The sequence below is a fragment of the Oncorhynchus keta genome, chromosome 16, assembly GCF_023373465.1.
Source record: "Oncorhynchus keta strain PuntledgeMale-10-30-2019 chromosome 16, Oket_V2, whole genome shotgun sequence".
Lineage (NCBI taxonomy): Eukaryota > Metazoa > Chordata > Actinopteri > Salmoniformes > Salmonidae > Oncorhynchus > Oncorhynchus keta.
In genome coordinates this window covers 761,872-779,846 of record NC_068436.1, presented here as the reverse complement: position 1 = coordinate 779,846, position 17,975 = coordinate 761,872, and the positions used below count along the sequence as shown (strand labels likewise).

At 41.8% G+C, this 17,975-nt stretch overlaps 1 protein-coding gene across 1 annotated transcript in view; it reads left to right on the top strand.

Annotated features, from left to right (window-relative positions):
• Nucleotides 1-17,975, top strand: part of si:ch211-197n1.2 (EF-hand calcium-binding domain-containing protein 6) — a 63,851-nt gene that overhangs the window by 30,403 nt on the left and 15,473 nt on the right. The window contains exons 11-13 of the mRNA XM_052464375.1: nt 1,779-1,844; nt 4,722-4,832; nt 17,227-17,362. Coding sequence (XP_052320335.1) covers nt 1,779-1,844; nt 4,722-4,832; nt 17,227-17,362 — 313 coding nt within the window. The remainder of the gene's footprint in view (nt 1-1,778; nt 1,845-4,721; nt 4,833-17,226; nt 17,363-17,975) is intronic.

The following is a 17,975-nucleotide window of genomic DNA, read 5'->3' as shown; positions in this document are numbered from 1 at the left end:
CCCAACGAACAGTTCTTGTGCTGGCATTGCTTCCAGAGGCAGTTTGGAACTCGCTAGTGAGTAAAAATTGATCATTTTTTATTTTTAAATGTACCTTTATTTAACTAGGCAAGTCAATTAAGAACAAATTCTTATTTTCAATGACAGCCTAGGAACAGTGGGTTAACTGCCTTGTTCAGTGGCAGAACAACAGATTTGTACCTTTTCAGCTGGGGGATTCAAACTTGCAACCTTTCAGTTACTAGACCAATGCTCTAACCACTAGGCTAACCTGCCACCTGAGGACAGGCAAAAAATGTTTACGAGTTTCAGTACTAGGTAGGCCCATTGTGACCCACCACTTCGCAGCTGAGCCTTTGCTGCTCCTAGACATTTCCACTTCACAATATCAGCACTTACAATTGGCTGGGGTAACTCTAGCAGGGCGAAATATGACAAACTGACTTGCTGGAAAGGTGGCATCCTATGACGATGCCATGTTTAATACACCTGTCAGCAACAGGTGTGGCTTAAATAGCCGAATCCACTAAATCGAAGGGGTGTCCACATACTTTTGTATAGATAGTGTATGGTCATCTCAGTTGGTTCCTGTCTTTCTTTATTTCTCTCTCTGTCTCACTCTCTTTCAATGTGCTTTCCAAAAGTTCATTCAACAGAACATAATGGGGAAAGCGATACATTTTATAGTTTCAGATATGCACTGAGTATACAAAACATTAAGAACACCTGCTCTTTCCATGACATAGCCTAACCAGGTGAATCCAGGTGAAAGATATGATACCTTATTGATGTCACTTGTTAAATCAACTTCAAACAGTGTAGATGAAGGGGAGAAGACAGGTTAATAAAGAAGGATTTCTAAGCCTTGAGACAATTGAGACATGGATTGTGTATGTGTGCCATTCAGAGGGAGAATGGGGAAGAGAAAATATTTAAGTGCCTTTGAACAGGGAATGGTAGGTGCCAGGAGCACCGGTTTGTGTCAAGAACTGCAACGCTGCTGGGTTTTGCACACTCAACAGTTTCCAGTGTGTATCAAGAATGGCTCACCCCTCAATGGACATCCAGCCAACTTGATACAACTGTGGGAAGCATTGGAATCAACATGGGCCATTATCCCCGTGAAACGCTTTCGACGCGTTCAAGAGTCCATGCCTGGACGAATTTCGGCTGTCCTGAGGGCAAGGGGGGTGAAACTCAATATTAGTAAGGTGTTCTTAATGTTTGGTATACTCAGTGTAGAATAGTTTTGAGAATGAGTCTTTGATTCTAGCCCTTCTGTGCAGTGGTGAATATAGATATACCATCTCTGCTCTTTCTCTCAGTGCTGTGTTTTAGTGAACCAGGCCCACTCTTTACCCCTTTCCACTACCTTTCTCTACATTTCGTGTCTCAATATGATTGGGGTCACACGCAGGCTTTTGCCTGGTCAGAGGTCATAAACTCCTACATTTCACCTTAGTCATACCTCATTAAGATCAAGCCCTTAAAGTGTATAGTACCTCTTCACTTCAGGAAATCTATGTCAGCTGGTCCTTGCTGCTTTTGAATAGAAAACAACCTCTCCAAACTCAAAGCCCAAGCTGTCCTAATGCTAAAAAAAACAACTTAACTGACCCAGTCCCAAACGTTTGTGATTATCTTGAACTGTGAACTGTGAATACATATGTACTTGGCACAAATGTTGAGTGGAATTCAACATGGAGGTCAGTGAAATAATACATCCGTCACATTAACATTTGTCCTGGTCTTATTGAGGTGTTTTGTCTCTCCTACAGGAGCATTGATAAATGCCACAGGAGGGTGGTGAGCCAGGAGGAGTTCCGAGCAGCGATTGAGAGCAGGTATTCTGTCCCTCTCCTGTTCCTCTCGTATGTTTTGACTTTGTTGTATTGAGGTGCCATTTTTAGAACATCTTTGGATTGTCCAGCTAATTTAATTTGAAGCGCATTGTTGTTTCACACACAGTACCAGTCAAAAGTTTGGACACACCTACTCATTCCAGGATTTTTCTTTATTTTTTACTATTTTCTTGGCCAATTGTGCTTCTCCTCATGGGTCTCCCGGTCGAGGCCAGCTGCGACACAGTCCGGGATCGAGCCCGGATCTGTAGTTTCCATTGCATTTTGTAGTTTACATTGCAGATTGCATTTTTGCAAACACTGGAGTGCCTTGGACCGCCGTGCCACTCGGGATATCCATGTAATTTCATTATTTTAAATTTATTTTTAAATTCACTATTTATTTCTACTATTCATCTAATGAATGGCCTAATATGTAGCTGATATTTAGCATCTTACTTCGATTACACATCTGTAGCCTCTCTCTTCCAGCTGTTCCTGTGCGCACTATAGGCTATAGGCAACGCAAGCCTCTCCGCTATTCCTCTTCACGTGAAATCCCAGGAAAATCTATAGGCTACAAAAGCTACAGGACATATCTTTTTAGCCTTTTTTATATTAGACCTACTCGCCTTTTCGTGGCGAGAAGCAGGCTTGCTGAATGTAAAATAGGCCTAGGCCAAACGAACTGTCGGGGAAAGTTAAGGAGCGTTGGTGTGATCACTTTGGCAAGGGATGGCAAGGGATGAGAACATTGTGTGGTCCTTCTGAGTTGGTAGAGCATGGCGCTTTGGGGGTAGTGGGTTCACCAGGGATGGAGAACATTGCTAAATGGCATTATTATTTATATTATTGCATTAATGGGGACAGACAGGGAGAAAGCACAGCGAAAAAGAAGAACCAAACGAATTGACAATCATTAGAAAAATGGAAATCATGATGACATAATGTAAAAGATGGCTAAACAGCGTTTGTTGTTGATTTGCTACATTTATTGAGTTAAGAAAAAAATCATTACATGTACATTGAATAATTATTTGCAGCTGTCACTATGACAATGAACATAACCTGAAGCACTGAATGGTCTGTGTTGCCACCGATTTACAAGTTTTCTCTCTGAAAAATGTAGTTAATTTAATCTGATTGTCGTAAGGTTCCATGACTTTGTCCACACAGGGCATCTGAACACACAAAATACATTTAGATGACTTTCATTACATTTTGGGTGTTTTACACCTGTGGTATTCCCGTCAAAATGTCCGGTCATTAGAGATGAACAGGTGAGACTACAATTAGTGAATAAAATTGAGTTCAGGCACTTGCCTTGCCAGGCACTTGAGTTCAGGACACACTTCCTTTCCCAGACCTCCACATGCATGTGTGTTTGAGCACACACACACACGCACGCACGCTCGCTCGCACGCTCGCACTCACTCACTCACTCACTCACTCACTCACTCACTCACTCACTCACTCACTCACTCACACACAACAGCAGAGCAACAGAGGGTTAATAGGCCTACAGCGTACAGTAGGATGCGTTAACTGACAGGTGACAGTTCACTGACAGGTGTAGGCCTACTGTAGAACGATAAATGGTAAAGGTCTGCTGGTGTGGATGCTCGCCAACGTTTATAGTTATGGATAATTTGTCATTATAGTTCGTTATAGTTATCATCCTTGGTGTGGATGGCCCTTTGGGCTATACCTTTTAACCTTTAAGCGTTTACAGGCATTGGTTTTACTGAAAGATATCTCAAAGACAGGCTTAATTATCTCACTATGTAAACTTCTTCCGCTATCATTAGTACTAATTATTTCAGCCAGATGAGCAAGCACACGACACTTCTACTGAAACTTCCATTTCTAGTTTTATCTGTTTATTTGATTACATTACACCTGTTGTAATCATATCTGAACAACACATTTATTTTTTGCTTAAATGATTGTGAAAGATGTCATCAACGATCACACCTTTGATGGGATAAAAATGATGGAAATGTGAAATCGGTGTAACGTACTGTAATTTACAATACTGTAGCATATGACATCCAAATGGCAATTTTGAAACATGTTTCTTTCATTTTCTTGTTATTGGATTAACCCGGGTTGTTGAAATAACTAAATTGAGAAGATATCATTATTTGTGTTTAGGTGATTCAATCGAGGATCTCATGGTATTCCACAGTAAACTTATATTTTGGATCAATGGTTGTGATGTCTCCAAACAAAGATTAATGCACAATAAGGTTTTGAACATAAAACTTTCTGCGTTACAAGTGTTACCAATTTGGAGTTTTGTAAATAGTTTTGAAAATTCACAACATACTTGTGAAAATAGCACCAAAGCGATGGGGAAAAAACAGTATATGTCCTCCTCATGTAGACTGGATGAAGGTGTCTTCGTCTATATAACCCTCAACCATCCAGATATGTTGTTTTGAAAATGTCAAATTAATCTGTGCTAAGTTAGTTTGCCTCTATGTGTATTTCTCCGGTTGACTAGTTTGAGGTGTACTGCATGTCTGTCTGTGTATATATGTGTGTGTCTGCCTGCGTGTGAGTGTATGAGCATATATTTGTGTGTGACATCGTTGTGCACCATTAATCCTCTGATTGAGAGAGGATGTGTCCATCTCAATGTGATGGCTGGAGAGAGAGCTGATTGACACTTGACCCGGCTGTGTGGGGCGAGGAGGGGGCCTTGTCAGAGGGCTAATGACCAGCGGCTGCTCAGGGGCATTGTGGGCCATGGCTAAGTGACTGGGCCGGATGACCACCCTCTGTTCTGACCCAATGCCTCTCTTTTGTCCCCCCTCAAACCCTTTTCTTGCACCGTTAACCCCTCTGGACACACATATACACACACACCCTCTCTAGATTTGGCCTGGAGGTCGCGGAACCTGAGTTTGACCAGCTGCTGGACAGGCTGCCCCTGGACAAGGACGGAAATGTCCAGTACCCAGTCTTCATGGCCGCTTTCGACACAAGGTAATCCCCCTGACTCACCCCCACCCCTTCTCTCCTTGACCACTCTACCATCCCTTCACTGGTGTTAACTTGCCTCCCCCTTTCTCTCTCTCTCTCTCTCTCTCTCTCTCTCTCTCTCTCTCTCTCTCTCTCTCTCTCTCTCTCTCTCTCTCTCTCTCTCTCTCTCTCTCTCTCTCTCTCTCTCCCCTTTCTCACTCTTTCACTCTCTCTCTCTTTTACTTTCTCGTTCTCTCTCTTCAGGGAAATCTCTCCACTTTGCTCCCTGAATGCAGCTTTAAAATGTATTTTTATTTGTTGTTAATTAGCTCTGTCTCCGTTTTCGGCACGTGTAAGCTTCCCCTTAAGCGATTCTCAACCGGTGGACCCAAATTTTGGTTGTTGGAGGTTTTGAATGGGTTGCGAGTGTCTGAGTGAAAAGAGTACACATACTACAGTCGGAACTTAAATGACTAGGTATAAAATGTGTATAAATGATACTGAACCTATATTTTAAATAATTTATTCTCTGAACTATTTTGTGGTCTCAAAGCAGTGAGCTTAACATTCTTCATCGAGAATATGGGCAAAATGTAATTATTGACAATGGAAAAGGTGGGACTATTGTTCCCTTGTCATATCATTTGTACATTTACTATCAATATAGGATTAAACAAAGTTTCCAGATTGCATTTTTGCAACAACAAAAAAATCACGCTGCGAATATTGGATTGTGACTGAGACAACCTGGTTCAATTTGGGTCCTGAGGCAAAACCAGTTGAGAACTACTGCCCTAAACCACTATTATATCCAAATGGTGAAGTAAAGGGTTAAGGCTCTACAATTAACTATCATAGATCCTCTTTTAGTTATTGGTCTTGCACACTCATTTAGAAATCCTCAGTCTTGAATCAATCCTAGGAAAATCATAGAAGATCATAAAGTAATGTCAAATGAAGTACAATAGTAGCCAGTAAAGTTTTATGGAGAGGTTTATGGTCCAGTACTGTTCATTTATATGTATATGTAATCATCCTCCATAACCTTTCAAACCTCAAAATAAACTAATATTGCTCTTCTTGCTTGGTTCTTTGGGGGGGGTTCATAATGGAATATGGAACAGAGCCAGTTTTTTATTTTACATTCCTGTGAAACATTTTAATTCAAAGGATAATCATATAGAATTTTAAAATATATATGTTTAAACATATTTTGTACAAATTAAAAAAGCATTGTATGTATTCCCACCGCTGTAGCTCATTGCTTTTGTTTGCATCCTGAAACATTGCTGACATTGACAACTTTCAGAATACTATTCCACACTCAATTATTTGTTTTGATTTTTGACATTTTTAATATTCCTTTTAGACTGCAGAAGGCCAGTCAAAACATGTATTTTATTTCACCAAGTAATGTCTTGAATGTAGATTTGGATTCATAGTATTCAGCATTTTTACATTGCCATGTGTTTTAGGCTCGAAGAATCACAAACTACTTGGTAGTGTGTTTTCCTTCTTCTTAATTTGACCTATATTGTCACAGACAAATAATCCTTCAGATTTGAACGTTTAGTCCATAATGTTCCTAGATTGGTGTCTAGGCTATTAGCTGGCCGAAATAGGCTACATGAATGTGCAATACTGTTTATACAGCTATGTGTTAGTGTGGGTTTTCAGTGAATTTGTGTAAATCACAAAACATACTCAGCAAAAAAAGGAGTGAACAAATTAAGATCCCACCTCTATATATATCAATCAAATTCAGATTAAATTTTACTATAGATTAAATCCTGATATTACACAAATAGTTAAGTATGTTATTATTTTCAAATATATAATTTTTCATCATTTATTCACTTATTCTCAAGTTGTTTCTATTCACTTGACACAAAGTTAGGGTTGAAGATATATAGGTCAACAAGGTTAAACGTGATGGGCGAGTGAGAGGACAGCATCTTATGCACGTGAACCCCCAAGTTGCCATCCCAGTGTAAACGTTTCTTAAATTGAACAGGGTAATGAATTTTAAACTGCTATAGTAACTTCTCCCAGACATGTGGTTTTAGTGTGTGAGCGTGGGTGGGTGTGTGTGGTTTGGATTTGTGGATGTGTCTGTGTCTCTGTGTGTGTGTATGAATGTGTGTGTGTGTGTGCACATGTGTGTGTGTGTGTGTGTGTGTGTGTGTGTGTGTGTGTGTGCACGTGTGTGTGTGTGTGTGTGTGTGTGTGTGTGTGTGTGTGTGTGTGTGTGTGTGTGTGTGTGTGTGTGTGTGTGTGTGTGTGTGTGTGTGTGTGTGTGTGTGTGTGTGTGTGTGTGTGTGTGTGTGTGTGTGTATGGGATAAAGACCTAGAAAACCAGCCTGGCTTAGTTGACAGGTGACAAGGGTTATTTTGAATGGGGATTTTGTAATACCAACAGTGTGGAAAGGCCTGGGTACCAAGGGAGCCCTGAAAAGGGAGAAAGAGAACTTTTATGCTAGCAAAGGAGGAGAGAAAAGCCACCCGAGACTCCGGGGGACTTAGGATCTCCCTAATCAAACTGCTCCACTGTCTAGCGCGCTCATTTTTATTCAAACCGGAGAAAAAGCTAAATAATTTCAATCGGATTGATCCCCTGTGTCAGTGCCTGTGTGGTATTTTCACTCCCTTTTCTTCCTGTTTGTCCTCAACTTTGACATATCAGTCAGGCAGGGCCCTGGGCTGTCCATACAGAGGCCTGCTCCAGAGGCGGCTGAATGTTTGAAATGTTGGATAAATTGTTTTGGAATTAACGTCTGCTAATTACATACCATATCCAAAACTTGGTTTGTGACACAAACACAGTGAGAATAATTAACAAACTTAACTTATGTTCAGACAACTACTCCAAACAACTCATGTTCTCATTTCCCTATGGTATCGAGTACAAACCTAATCAATCTCAAACAACAACTGAGACAACCACAACAGTGTAGTTCAATATACGCCAGCCAATCAGTGTGCCTGTTGTGTTTCTACTTTGGTATTACATACACTTGCGAAGGCCATCCTTTTTGGTCCTGAGTGACATGTTTTGGATGGAAAGCAGATAACATATCAACCAGCATGAGACAAGATTCCCCTAGGTGCAGATAAAGGATCAGCCTCCATCCCCCAATCCTAACCGTAACCAATAGTGTTGTGAATTCAAAACTCTCCCAAGATCAGCGTCTACTCTAAGGACAACTTTACCCTATCCCCCAAAATGTACATCAACATCAGACAACTCTGATTCACTAATACATCAGACAACAAGCGGCAACTCTGATTCACTAATATAATCTGATCATAATTGTATTATTATTTAAAGGTTGATGTATTGATGGATTTTATTTGACAGTAAAAAAATATATACATACACACAGTCCATACATTTTTGAAACATGGGAATCACACAATCTATTACTTATTTCCATTGTGGTCCCTTAAAGTGCATGGCAAAACACATTACATAGATACAGGAATTGATACATTATAGATGCAGACATGAACATGGCTTCAGTCATCAGCCAGCTTTTGGCATATATATATATATATATTTTTATCAGGTTGGTATAGCTTTAAGTTGTTGTAGTAGTTTGTTCCACTCAAAAGTAACACTATATAGAAAAGTGTTCTTACCGGATAGTCTTACATTTGAAACGGTCAATATCAGAGTTTTTGGTGAACATCTCATAATAAAAGTAAAATCATTGGATAGGTAGGCTACCTGGGAGCTGTGTCGGTAATAATGATTTGGACCAGACCAAGTTAAATTAATACAACCCTTTACTCTACCGATTTCCAGCCGAGCAGATTAAATTGCTCAACCTCCAGATTAGTACATAGAGCGAGTTTAAAGGTAGCAAAATGACGTAACACTTCACTCTAACACAGTCACTGCGCATGTGCACATGCTAACTTCACACTGTGTACAGAGTGGTGGCCAGGGGACCAAAACAGCGGAAGAGTTCAGCCTCGCACTTCAACGCTCGTAGTTTTTGCAGAAATGTACCCACTATGCTGTTTACTTTCTTACTTTATATCTACCTCATATTGCTGAAACAAAACACGCTTGTTTTGACTGGTCTGTAGTTTATTCTTTAGATGTTCGGGGATGCTGGTGAACCATGATGTGCACACATAGTCACTGACACTGTACTAGCGCACCTGACAGAGTCTTTAGGATGTCGCCATCAAGACATTTTGAAAGCATGATTAAAAGCATGATTTTGGCATGAATTTTGCATGAAGCATGAATTTGGCCTGCAAAGGTACAACTTTGGGTGACACTTTTTTGACAAAAGGTTGCTTGCTATCTGTCGTATTTACTGAAAAATGAATGCTTTAGAATTGTCCACACTTAGATCAGTTTCAACAGTGATTGGGTTAATGAGAGCCCATAAGAGTGTGTGAAGGAATAATTGGGATTTAAAGGACTCAAAGGTTTTGGAGGGGTTAAACACCGCTGATGTGACATAGGCCCGTTGAACGGGTGGAGGCATTTACTCAGGCATACAGAGGCCACACTCTGACTCCTGGAATCCCCCCAAGAAAGATGCGGCCAAAACAAAAAAGATGTCATCCTTATCCTCCGTCTCTGAGGTGGCGGCCATAACTGCTTAAACAGGCTCCGATTAAATCATCCAGTGTTTGTGTGGTCTTCCTGGTAAGGAGGAGAGGAGGGGAGAGGGAGGGAACAGGAAAACGTTCGGCTCCAGCTCAGATCCGTGTGTGGGAACCACAGGGGGAGAAATCCACGCCAGGACACCCCCCCCCGCCTTCCCCCATCCCTTTTTCTCTCTGTCCATTTTTGGGGTTTTCATTTTTTATTCATAGGGTGATAGGGGTGGAGGGAAGGGTGCTGTGGAGAGCAAGGAGGCAGAGGTGTGCGTGCGAGTGTGTGTGTAGGAGCGAGCGAGCGTGTGCATATACGCATGTGTGTGTGTGTGTGCATGCATACATGTATTGATGGTTGGGGCAATAGCAGTACAACTTGGTTTTAGGCCTCGGACCAGGGCCTATGGTAACAATAACAATGGCCACAGTGTTGTTGAGGGAGTTGCGTCCAGGACTTTCGGACATTCTTCCCATGTGAGTATAATCACTACTGGGAGGTAGCTCCATTAAGGATTACCATCTCATTAATAGTATCCATGACTTTTGTTCAAAGGCTACTTGTTGTAATGTTGCCTTGTGGATGACGCCTAATCCTCTGAGCCTGCAGCTGTAGGGAAGGAGAGGGGCAGATCCAAACTCTCTCTCTCTCTCTCTCTCTCTCTCTCTCTCTCTCTCTCTCTCTCTCTCTCTCCCTCTCTCTCTCTCTCTCTCTCTCTCTCTCTCTCTCTCTCTCCTCTCCCTCTCTCTCTCTCTCTCTCTCTCTCTCTCTCTCTCTCTCTCTCTCTCTCTCTCTTCACACTCTCTCACACACTCTCTCACACTCTCTTACACACACAGGGCATCTCCCAGTACGTCCTGGACGGCCTGGCGGGGATCAGGCCCCCTGAAAGACAGATACAAACAACAGTCAAATACAAAGTTCCCCCCTTTTTGGAGAAAAAGAAACATCCATTCTGAACTTCCACCCACCCTGATCCCCTCCGTAAAGCCAAAGCCTCGCCACCCTCCCCGTCCTCCCCCCAGTTACTCCCCTTCGCCCCCAGTCCCCTGTCCCAGCGCTCCTGGCTCTCGTCCTCCCATTCAGGCCTCCCTTCTTCGACACGCACGGCACTCCTCTCAGATGGTGGGCCAGATTAGGAGGCGAACAATACAGTTTTCAATGTAAAATGTGCATCTAGTTAGGCTCTTTTTTATCCCTCCATCTCTACTCTTTTACCCTGGGATGGGATAGAGAAAGGGAATAAGAGGACCATTCACCAAGTTATCTCTGGGTGTCTTGTCTCGGCAAACGATGGAGAATTCTCTTTATCTCTCTCTCACTCTGTTTTTCAGTTCGACGTTATTTACCACAGTGCAGAGGGAGCAGCAAGAATGTCAGTGTCTCAGTCATTTCTTTCAGCTTTGTATACGTACTGTATATGTACGTAGCTAAAGATTCAGCTTTTTTCCTTTGAGGGTATTCACTTTTTCAAAATATGTCCACCTTGTTGCATTACAGCTTTATTCTAAAATTGATTAAATAGATTTTTCCCTCATCAATCTACACACAATACCCCATATTGACAAAGCAAAAACATATTTTTTTTCTCCAAATGTTTGCAAATGTAATATTTAGACCCTTTACCCAGTACTTTGTTGAAGCATCTTTGGCAGCAACTACAGCCTTGAGTCTTCTTGGGTATAACGCTAAAAGCTCGGCACACCTGTTTCTCCCATTCTTCTCTGCAGATTCTCTCAAGCTCTGTCAGGTTGAATGGAGAGAGTCGCTGCAAAGCTATTTTCAGGTCTCTCCAGAGATGTTCGATTAGGTTCAAGTCCGGGCTCTGGCTAGGCTACTCAAGGACATTCAGAGACTTGTCCCGAAGCCACTCCTGCGGTGTCTTGGCTGTGTGCTTAGGGTCGTTGTCCCGTTGGAAGGTGAACCTTCTCCCCAGTCTGAGGTCCTGAGCGCTTTGCTCCATTCATCTTTCCCTCGATGCCGACTAGTCTCCCAGTCCCTGCCACTGAAAAACATCCCTACAGCATGATGCTACCACCACCATGCCTCACCTTAGGGATGGTGCCAGGTTTCCTCCAGACGTGACGCTTGGCATTCAGGCCAAAGAGTTTCTATCTTGGTTTTATCAGACCATAAGATTGTCATGCTTACAAACACACAAACATACATATAACTCACAAACGATGTATGCAAGTCAATTTTGATCAAGCATGTTTGCCCCTAAAGAACTCTCAGACTTGGTTTCTCACAGTACATGGAGCCAGGATTCCTAGTAGCACTCATAATGCAGTCTTTTTACTTGCAGTAAAAAGCAGTTTCCTAAGTCTTCTATCTTTCATTGTTCAAAAAGTGAAAGTATAATATGTTTTACCTCGAAGATTGTTGGACCCTATTGTCCTCCACTTGTGCTCCAATAGAAGGCCATCAAATGTATTTACTTAAATGAGTGAGTATTTATTTGGCCTTCATTCAAATTTATTTGTTTATATAGATTTCTTGTGTAAATGAAAGGGACTTGCTATACAATATTGTATATACATCTTTTTTTTTGCTTGTTTTTTAACATGTTATTGGTCGTACTTGTGGTATTATTGTTGGCTGGGCTCTCTGAGGGTTTCAGTTGTAGCCGTAGTGGGTTTCTTTCCCTGCTACATGTGACACCGTCTCCTCTGAACCCCTCTGACCCCAAATAATAACCCAGGGCCCAGCCTCTGACATCACAATGACCCCTGTGCCATGGAAATGGTCACCCCATGCTGGGCTGGGTTGTACAAGAGTGGTTGTGTCCCAAAAAGCACACTCCCTTGAGACTACTAACAATAATATATGCCATTTTACAGATGCTTTTATCCAAAGCAACTTACAGTCGTGCGTGCATACATTTGACGTATGGGTGGTCCCAGGAATCATACCCACTACCTTGGCGTTACCAGCGCCATGCTCTGCCAACTGAGCTAGAAAGGACAAAGTAACTTGGCAGAGGGCACTGCCAACCCAGCACTGCCCTCTCAGATGCCCTCCAATAATGGCCTCTCAAGCCCTTGTTTGTTTTGCCCCCCCAAAAATACACTTTTTGTTACATAGACAGAAAGCAGACTTGTTTTGTGGACTTGGTGTTCTAATTTATGAAAAGCCTTGTTAGATACCCTAGGAAAAGCAAACAGACAGACAGACAGGCAGACAGGCAGACAGACAGACAGACAGACAGACAGACAGACAGACAGACAGACAGACAGACAGACAGACAGACAGACAGACAGACAGACAGACAGACAGAGAGATCCTTTGCATATTGTTCAGATCAACCAGAGAACGTAGTTTAATGGTGCAAAAGATGTAGGAAAAATGTGGAAATGGCTAAATAGAGTGTTTATTGCGAGTGTTTATGTAAAAGAGATGCTTCAGAAACACACTTGATGAGTGACCTGACGCCTTAAGACTTGTGTTGGCTTACCAGCATAATGTCTAGGCTTTAGTTCTGCGGGCTATCACAGTATTGTGACGGCAGGAGACCCGGGTGTGTGTGTTCCTGCATGCGTGTCTGTGCTGACTTGTGTTCTTGCCTGGTCCTGCTGTGCTGTTGTTTGTGCCCTGGTGTCTGACCTGGATGCCCCACTGTGATGGCCACCGTGGGGTTATAAGGTTACCTAACCCCCTCAGCCTTTTCCGTTCACACTCTCCACACCTCTCCCTCCCTCAGTCCCTCATCCTTCCCTATCCTGGACCGCACACAACACATTACTCTTACAACCACACTAGAGAATGCTTTTAAATTGGCTCTTTTTTTCAAAGAAAATGAACAAAATGTTTTTTAAAAATCTAATATTACTGCTTGCATGAATTACTTGATGTTGAATAGAGTTCCATGTAGTCATGGCTCTATGTAGTATTGTGCGCCTCCCATGGTCTGTTCTGGACTTGTGAAGATACCTCTGGTGGCATGTCTTGTGGGGTATGCATGGGTGTCCGAGTTGAATGCCAGTAATTCAAACAGACAGCTTAGTGCGTTTAACTTCTTATGGCTGCAGGGGCAGTATTGAGTAGCTTGGATGAAAAGGTGCCCAGAGTAAACTGCCTGCTCCTCAGTCCCAGTTCCTACTATATGCATATTATTATTAGTATTGGAAAACACTCTGAAGTTTCTAAAACTGTTTGAATGATGTCTGTGAGTAAAACAGAACTTAAATGGCAGGCAAAAATCTGAGAAAAAATCCAACCAGGAAGTGGGAAATCTGAGGTTGGTCGATTTTCAACTCAGTTACAGTGGGATATTGGTCATCTTGCACTTCCTAAGGCTTCCGCTAGATGCCAACCGTCTTTAGAAACTTGTTTGAGGCTTCTACTGTGAAGTGGGGAATGAGAGGGAAATGAGTCAGAGGTCTGCCAGCAGTCACGCGCATTTCACACGAGAGGTATCTCCCGTTCCTTTGCTTTTCAGAAGACAAAGGAATTCTCCGGTTGGAATATTATTGAAGATTTATGTTAAAAACATCCTAAAGATTGATTCCATACATCGTTTGACAAGTTTCTACGGTCTGTAAACGAACATTTTGACATTTCGTCTGCAACTTCGTGAGTATTGATTTGTTTACCAAACACACTAACAAAAGTAGCTATTTGGACATAACGTTATCGAACAAATCAACATTTATTGTGGACCTGGGTTTCCTGGGAGTGCATTCTGATGAAGATCATCAAAGGTAAGTGAATATTTATAATGTTATTTCTGTCTTCTGTTGACTCCAACATGGCGGATATATGTATTTGTTCTCTGAGCGCTGTTCTCAGATTATAGCATGGTTTGCTTTTTCGATAAAGTTTTTTTGAAATCTGATACAGCGGTTGCATTAAGGAGAAGTATATTTTTAATTCCATGTATAACACTTGTATTTTCATCAACATTTATGATGAGTATTTCTGTAAAATGATGTGGCTCTCTGCAAAATCACCGGATGTTTTTGGAACTACTGAACACAACGCGCCCAATGTATACTGAGATTTTTTTTTTATATAAATATGAACTTTACCAAACAAAACATACATGTATAGTGTAACATGAAGTCCTATGAGTGTCATCTGATGAAGATCATCAAAGGTTAGTGATTCATTTTATCTCTATTTGTGCTTTTTGTGACTCCTCTCTTTGGCTGGAAAAAATGGCTGTGTTTTTCTGTGGCTTGGCTCTGACCTAACATAATCGTTTGTGGTGCTTTCGCTGTAAAGCCTATTTGGACACAACACGATTACCTTTAAAATGGTATAAGATACTTGTATGCTTGAGGAATTTTAATTATGAGATTTCTGTTGTTTTGAATTTGGTGCCCTGCACTTTCACTGGCTGTTGTCATATCGATCCCGTTAACGGAATTGCAGCCCTAAGACGTTTTTAACATGTCAATACCTCTCATGTATACAAGTAGTGATGAAGTCAATCTCTCCTCCACTTTGAGCCAGGTGACATTGGCATGCACATTATTAATGTTAGCTCCCTGTGTTTATCCAGGGGCTATCTGTGCTGCCCTGTTCTGAGCAAATTGCAATTTTCCTAAGTCCCTCTGTGTCACCTGACCACACGACTGATCAGTAGTTCAGCTGCGACAAAACTAGGGCCTGTAGGACCTACCTTGTTAGAAGTGCTGTTGAGAATGCAGAGCAGTGCTTTATTATGGACAGACTTCCCCCCATCCAAGCTACTATTGTATCAATTTGTTTTGACCATGATCGTTTACAATCCAGGCTTACACCAAGCAGTTTAGTCTCCTCAACTTTCTCAATTTCCACATTATTGAGGTTTAGGGTTTCGTGAACGATTTGTCTCAAATACATAACTTTTAGTTGTTGAAATATTTATCACTAACTTATTCCTTGCCACCCATTCTGAAACTAACTGCAGCTCTTTGTTAAGTGTTGCAGACATTTCAGTCGATGTAGTAGCTGACGTGTATAGTGTCATCCACATACATAGACACACTTTATTCAAAGCCAGTGGCATGTTGTAAATAAAGATTGAAAAAAATCTTCCATTAAAGAACACCCTCTGTGTTCTGTTAGACAGGTAACTCTTTCTCCACATTATAGCAGGGGGTGTAAAGTCATAACATATACGTTTTTCCAGCAACAGACTATGATCGATAATGTCAAAAGCCGCACTGAAGTCGAAAAAAACAGCCCCAACAATCTTTTTATCGTCCATTTCTCTCAGCCAATCCTCAGTAATGTGTGTAAGTGCTGTGCTTGTTGAATGTCCTTCCCTATAAGCATGCTGAAAGTCTTGTCAATTTGTTTACTGTAAAATAGCATTGTATCTGGTCAAACACAATTTAAAAAAAAAGTTTACTAAGGATTGGTAACAGGCTGATTGGTGGGCTATGAGCAAGTAAAGGGGGCTTTACTCTTCTTAGGTAGGCAAATAACTTTTGCTTCCCTCCAGGCCAGAGGGCACACACTTTCCAGTAGGCATATATTGAAGATATGGCAAGCAGCAGTGGCAATATCGTCCGCTATTATCCTCAGTAATTTTCCATCCAAGTTGTCAGACCCCGGTGGCTTGTCATTACTTTACAGAATTCGAAATAATATATATATATACTATATATACATATACTATATTCCTGGCATGAGCAGCAGGGCGCTGAAATGTTGCGCTGAAGTACCAAAATTCTCACAGCAGAGTGTTGTTTCTTAATGTTCTGTGAATTCTCACCAAGCTCTAAGAAATATATGGTTTTCAGATTGTTATGTGCTAGCCTGGATAGGTCTGTAGTTGTGTGGAGCCATAGTGTGAGTGGAATGCAGATCTGGGTTGAAATAGTCTGGCAAACACTATAGGTGTGCTTGATTTGGCCTAGCCGGTGCACTGGGTTTGCACTTTCGGGACTTTTCTATTGATAAAATTAAATCAAGTGTGCCTAAATTATTTTAAAGAATACCAATTCATTTCAACCCTGATCTGGTAGAATGAAATAGGGGATTGGCTTTTGTAAATATCTAGCCTCTGCTTCAGACCTGTAGTTCAGTGGGAGTGTCACCTACAGCCCCATGTTGGTGTAAAGAATGTCCCCCCTCACCACACTTTACACAATAAACACACACACACACACACAGGTTATTGATTCAAATCATTCAGTTACTTGTGATAAAGTCCTCAACCCAACTACCCTGTCAGCTCATATTTCAGCTTTGTTTTTTACGCCTGATTGGTTTTGTCTCGATTGGTCTCCTGATTGTGACCTCTTAAAACCTACAGTCGTCCCCAACACTGGCTCTGACACTGGCCCCGGCCCACAGCCAAAGGAGCCAAAGGCAGAGGAGTGGCTGGGCCATTTCTCCAGACAAAAGCAGGGCGGCAGGGGTGGCTGGGAGGACACACCAGCCCAGCCCCTTATGAGTCCAGCCAAGCGGACAGGGAGCAAATTAGGACCAGTGGTTTTTGTCTGCCCTTTCTTTTGGCTCCTTTACAGGGTTGACTGGCATGTCAAGTTTGTCAGGTGCACTCAAACTGTTTGACCACATCACACGTCCTTTCAGGCTGCCTCAAAGCGTTTCATGTCTTCGTCCCTGATTCGTGTTGTCGCTTTGCGTATGTGCCTCGTTGGGCCACTGAAGCATATGTGTAGAAAAGGTGCAGGCTTGGGGGCCCTGACACAAAGCAACCCCTGCTTTTATTAAGAGACTCACTGCACTGCTACATTATCCTGCCCTTTAAGACATTCTTCAAGCGACCTTTTCAAGTGAGAAAAATCTCCCAGAGCACAAAACAGTGCAATTGAGACTGAAATAATCTCTCTGTTAATTGAATTCCAGGAGAGGAGTTCCCAGCCTTTTCGAGGCAAGTCCTGCGGGGAATTTGGGGCGTACAAACGAAGAACAGGAGGGGCTAAACGTGCAACTCGAGAATGAGGAGAGTGGGACTCTGGGACAGGGACGGAGTGTGGAACAGGTATATTGACTTTTCCTCATATCTTATTATGTTTTGCATGTTTTGCATATATCCGCCATTATCTAGTTCCTAATGTTCTATCATCTTCGTCTAATTTCAGTTTGTGACAAAACAATGTACAGGTAACTACCAAGATAAAGGAAACACCAACATAAAGCGTCTTAATAGGGTGTTGGGCCACTACGAGCTACCAGAACAGATTCAATACACTTTGGGATAGATTCTGGAACTCTATTGGAGGAACGCAACACCATTCTTCCATAAGAAATTCCATAATTTGGTGTTTTGTTGATGGTGGTAGAAAATGCTGTCTCAAGCTCTGCTCCAGAATCTCCCATAATGGTTCAATTGTGTAGAGATCTGGGTCCAGATTCACAAAACCTTCTTAAGAAGAAATTTCTTCTTAACTGCCATTTTGTCCTTAACTGTAGACTTCAAAAGAAAGTTAAGCAAAGTTGCTATACCTCAAAAAAGTTATTGGAAATATTCTTGGGCTATCTCTTATGTTCGCCTTAGATTCTTGAAAATAACGTTTTTCAATTTGTTCTTAATTCCAAGATAGCTAAACCCTTGTCTTAAACTCAATGAGTGAAGTGAAAAATTCTTCCCTAGT